General features: G+C 38.2%; 1 protein-coding gene across 1 annotated transcript in view; it reads right to left on the reverse strand.

Annotated features, from left to right (window-relative positions):
- Window positions 1-2353: 2353 nt before the first annotated feature.
- The window catches only part of DACH2 (dachshund family transcription factor 2), a gene marked incomplete at its 5' end in the record, with an annotated part of 101817 nt that continues 99629 nt past the window's right edge, over window positions 2354-4541 (reverse strand). Inside the window, one exon of the mRNA XM_009580240.1 lies at window positions 2354-3232. Within this exon, the coding sequence (XP_009578535.1) occupies window positions 3195-3232 (38 nt within the window). The remainder of the gene's footprint in view (window positions 3233-4541) is intronic.

The raw sequence follows: 4541 nt of genomic DNA on the forward strand, positions 1-4541 counted from the left end.
CGTCCCTCTTGGGCTACCAGCGCTGTAGCCAGCCGGGGCCGTTCAGCTCGGTGAAGGCTGAATTGCCGACTGCCCTGCTCGACCCTTGGGCTGGAGGATATGGGTTCTCCAAAACTCTCCTACTGAGGTTGTTCCACTGTTTAAAAGACAAGATGAACAAGGGGGTGATAACCGTAGCCAAATGTGAAATTGTGTCCATGAGAAATTAAAAAAGCTCCATGTTGCCTGTGTTTGCTGTGCTGTGCCAACAGGAACGAGATCTCGGGGCCGTGCGGCTTTCTGAAAGCAGCACACACTGACCTGTACTGGGCATGGAACCACAGAGGACAGGGAAGGTTATTCGCCTGCTCTTTATAGCTTACTTTTACATATTAAAGACAATTAATTCTTCCCTTAGTCTTGTCTTCTCGGAGTAAACAATCCCATTGCCTTCTGCCTCTGAATGACAGGATCAACAGAGCCCTAGAAGATACGACATGAAAGCAATTTCCTCATTTTTCTTGCCTTTCGTGCTCTGTTGCAGTGCCTGAACTAGACAAAGTCTACACTGAGGCTTTTTATACTGCACAAAGGAAAAAAAAAATCCCGTGCAGTGTCTGACCTGTTGCCCGAGTGCCTGTGTGTCGGGTGGGCAAGGGGCGAGCTCTGGAACGCTGCGCTGCAGCGTGCGAATGTGCGTGGTCTGACTCCCAGGGGGGAAACGGCCCCTTGGCTCTACAGCCACCGGCCCGCACGCCGAACTGCATCAGGCACCCAACCACGCAACAGTTTTTGGGCCAGATCCCCGTGCAGGAGGGTGTCATTTGGAATATTCCTGAGGAGATGATAGAAAGTCAAATTAAATTTAAAAACAAAAAAAATTGAAATCTGCACTTTTATATCACCCATTCAATCGTAACTGGCCAAACCTGTTGCTTGTTCTGGCTTCAATATGTTTCTCCAACAAAAGTGTGAGTTACAAGCGTGCTCGTTAGGTTGAGCTGACACATAGAAAGCTCCGTGTCCTGGTTTGTCAGTATTTATCAGGAGCTACCTAATAAGGACTAACAGCAGATTCAGTCTCTGAAGTTTATCAGTTTCCTAAATCTCATTTGCCAGTACTTTGACATTTAAAACTATTCTGGGAAGGGCAAATTATAAATCACTGATGTGCTCATCACCCAATATCAATGCAGCCCTAAGAAATGTAGATCAGCCACTGAGGAAAAATGCTAAAATTGCCTTTAGAGAGACCAAGGAAAAATGCAAAAATGCTACCATTTCAAAGACTGAACTGTTTAGTTACTTTTAGTCTTTCTAAAATGCATCAAAGAGTTCTCTTCAAAATCTGCAACTCACAGGAGCAATACCAGAGTTCGGTCAATCAGTCCGAAGCGCGGCAGTACCCCGAGGACTGTTTCAAATAAGATTTGAAATAAGGTCCAATCCTCATTTCAGAGAATCGTGATGGAATAGCAACAAAAATTAATAAATAGTCAAAGGCAGAATTAAGTTCAGGTGCTGCAGTGTTTTACTCACACATGAGCTTTTATTAAGAGTGCGGGAGCACTCACAATTCCTGAGGCTCCTGTTTCTTCATCTCATTCAATTTTTGATTGTTTAATCAATGCCAGTGTGATTAATGCAGTTACTAGAATGCTTGCAGTAAAAATAATATGGAATAAACCATGTTTGTACACTGAAAGACCATTTTGATAATTAGTGTGATCACCTGTAAAACAGAGGCCGGCACGTTTTCTTGAGCTGACGCTGGGTTAAGCTGAAAGATTTCTTTTAGGAACGAAAAACCAGATTCTTCTTTTCTCTTGTATTACACAGCATAGTTTGAAGCTACACTTTGAAAGTTAGCAAAAGTCTGTTAACCAGAAAAAAAATCTAGTGATAAAAATAAATGAAATTCTGAATGCCATACATAAAGATATATAGTAGTATACATAATCATAGGAAATATATTCCCCATAGATCTATTTAAAGGGTTTTTTTTGTTTTTAAGTAACAGTGATTTAATTCAGGGTGTGTGTGTAAACATAAGTAGGCGTATATAAACATGAGTTTATAAGTAAATAAGTATTGTGCCTTTGACCCATGAATGAAAGTAAAGAGTGTACAGGTGATTACTTAATTCCACTTGGCTCAAACAGCTTTCCGTCACGTATTTTGGGAAAGCAATGTTTCGGGTGCAAAGTTCAGAATTTGGAACATACAATAATTAGGAAAATGTTTAATACCAACCCACCCTCTTTATTAAGTAATTTCTTCAAGTATTTTTAATAGTGCAAAATACTGTTTTGCATTAGTACAATAACTACGGGAATTCACAGTAAAAAAAAAAAATCTTAAAAGATTTCCAAAGTCAAACAAAAAAATTTTTAATACTGTATTTTTAGCAAGAACATTTTTAACAAAGAATGGGTACTTTAACTTAATATGGTACAACAGAGAAACCATACTTAAAAGTTTCCATTATCTAACACTCTACTGCATATTCATTTTTTCATCTTAAAAGACCAAAAGCCAAGCTGAACTGAGCATAAAAAAAAGCATCAATTATAATCCTCATATTACGTCAGCTATTAGGGTTTAGCTCACACTTTTGAATTGGTCATCTAATGAAAGGACAATTTTTACATCATTCTTTTAAAAAATGTACACACATTTCTTTTTAAAACGTAATATATATCGAGTATCTGCTTCAGTAAACAAAGCTTAATTTATAAACACAATCGAAACAGCTCCATGTTGAACAGTTTCAGTGATAAACTGGACTTGTATGATGTACAGCCAGTGAGGACCTTTGTGGCTTAAAATCATTGTGCCATTGCTATACAGTAATAGCTACCTCCTTAGAAAAAAAAAAAAAAGTTCTTTTTTGGGGGGGAAGGGGGAATAATTCCTGTATGTGCTTAAAAATACTAAAATTCCTTTCTATCTCCGGGGACCTAAAAATGATCTGTTGCAACAGGCTTGGTTTGGTATGGTAAGCTTGTAAAAAGTCTCAATATTTCTTAATGACAATACGGCAGTTTTCGATGCAGCAACAGTAAATTGCTTGAAATTGTCCTTCAAGTTTCATGCTACAAATCCTGTTCTTCACACAGTACTGAAGGCATCAAAGGTTGGAAGGGACGTTTTTCATGAACTATATAGTCTTCAAATAGTGATCATTATACATTTTTCAACAATAGGTGTTTCCTTCAGTACATAATAGTAGGTTTGATGTATGTTCTGTTTTCTGGAGGGAAAAAAAAAAGAGAAGAAAAAAAGTCAATTACACAGTTAGACATTTTATAATTAATTGAAACCGAGGTGGGTTTCCTTCTTCATGGACTTTTTTTTTCTCAAGCCAAATTATCAGATCCACAAGCGATATAAACTATCCATCACGTGAGTACATTTTACAGAGGAAAAAGAGGCAGCAGATGACAAAGCCCTGCGCAACCCTGGAGAGGCGCACGTGACGCAGAGCCAGGAGCCGGTCTCTGCACTGAGCACCTTCCAACCCGGTGGTACAGCTGTGGGCACTCAGCTGGGCTAAAAAACCACCAGCCTGGTTTCTAACAGTGCTTGCCAGCCAGCATCTGCTGAGTAGAGGCTACAAATACTTTGATTTGGATTTTTCTTCCTTTATGGCATTTGCTTTTTAATTGAACGCTCATTTTCCTTCTTTTTTTTCAGAAGGCAGCCTGTGTTGTATTGCATGCTTCCGTAAGATAGACCGAGTAACATGGGATCAGCTTCACAACATCCTATTATTACACGCACAAAACCTTCCAGGGAACAGTGTGTTAAAATACAATCGCATTGCATTAAAAAATGTAATAGAAGTAAATCAATAGCTGTTCTTTGGAAAACTGTTCTTTCATTCAGAAACTGCCACATTTCTTCTATTTTTCTTTACTTAGGGAAACAAGTAGAAAGCCACTTACTTCCTGCAGAAAAATATTCCTAGTTATAGTACCTATCAACTGTGATTTTTCACATTAAGCCCAGAGAAAAAATAAATATTAAAATGCCCACAGAAACTACAGCTAACAAGAATCCATATTCTTGTTCATTCTACAAGGAATCATGAATTCACCCAGCTAAACCCGCAAGTACTGATCGTGAAGATGATAGCAAAATGATAATATTGAGAAGCATTTTGTATAATGTTGACATCTATCCCATTACTGTTTTACATATGCCAATACTGAACGCTCATAAGGAAAGAACAAGTATTGACCTGCTAACTGACACTGATCCTTGGAGCAATCTCAAAGTTTGCCACATTTCAATTTCAAAATGCATTTCAGCTATAATATGAGTGATTTATCATTTAGCAGTAGCTGTCAAAGTAACCTCCTAGATAAAACAAAAACATCTGGAACCATAAACAGAGGAGAGCAGTAGCTGAATTTTAATCCAAATCCGACATGTTCACTTCATTAGGAACAGGAAACAGCTAATTAGTAATTGAATGTTTCATGGTTTTAAGGAGGCTCAGACTCTCCAAACAGAGAAGATTTAGTATGTATTTTGGATGTAAACAAGAATAAAGATCG

Source organism: Fulmarus glacialis, unplaced genomic scaffold, assembly GCF_000690835.1.
Source record: "Fulmarus glacialis isolate BGI_N327 unplaced genomic scaffold, ASM69083v1 scaffold16416, whole genome shotgun sequence".
NCBI lineage: Eukaryota > Metazoa > Chordata > Aves > Procellariiformes > Procellariidae > Fulmarus > Fulmarus glacialis.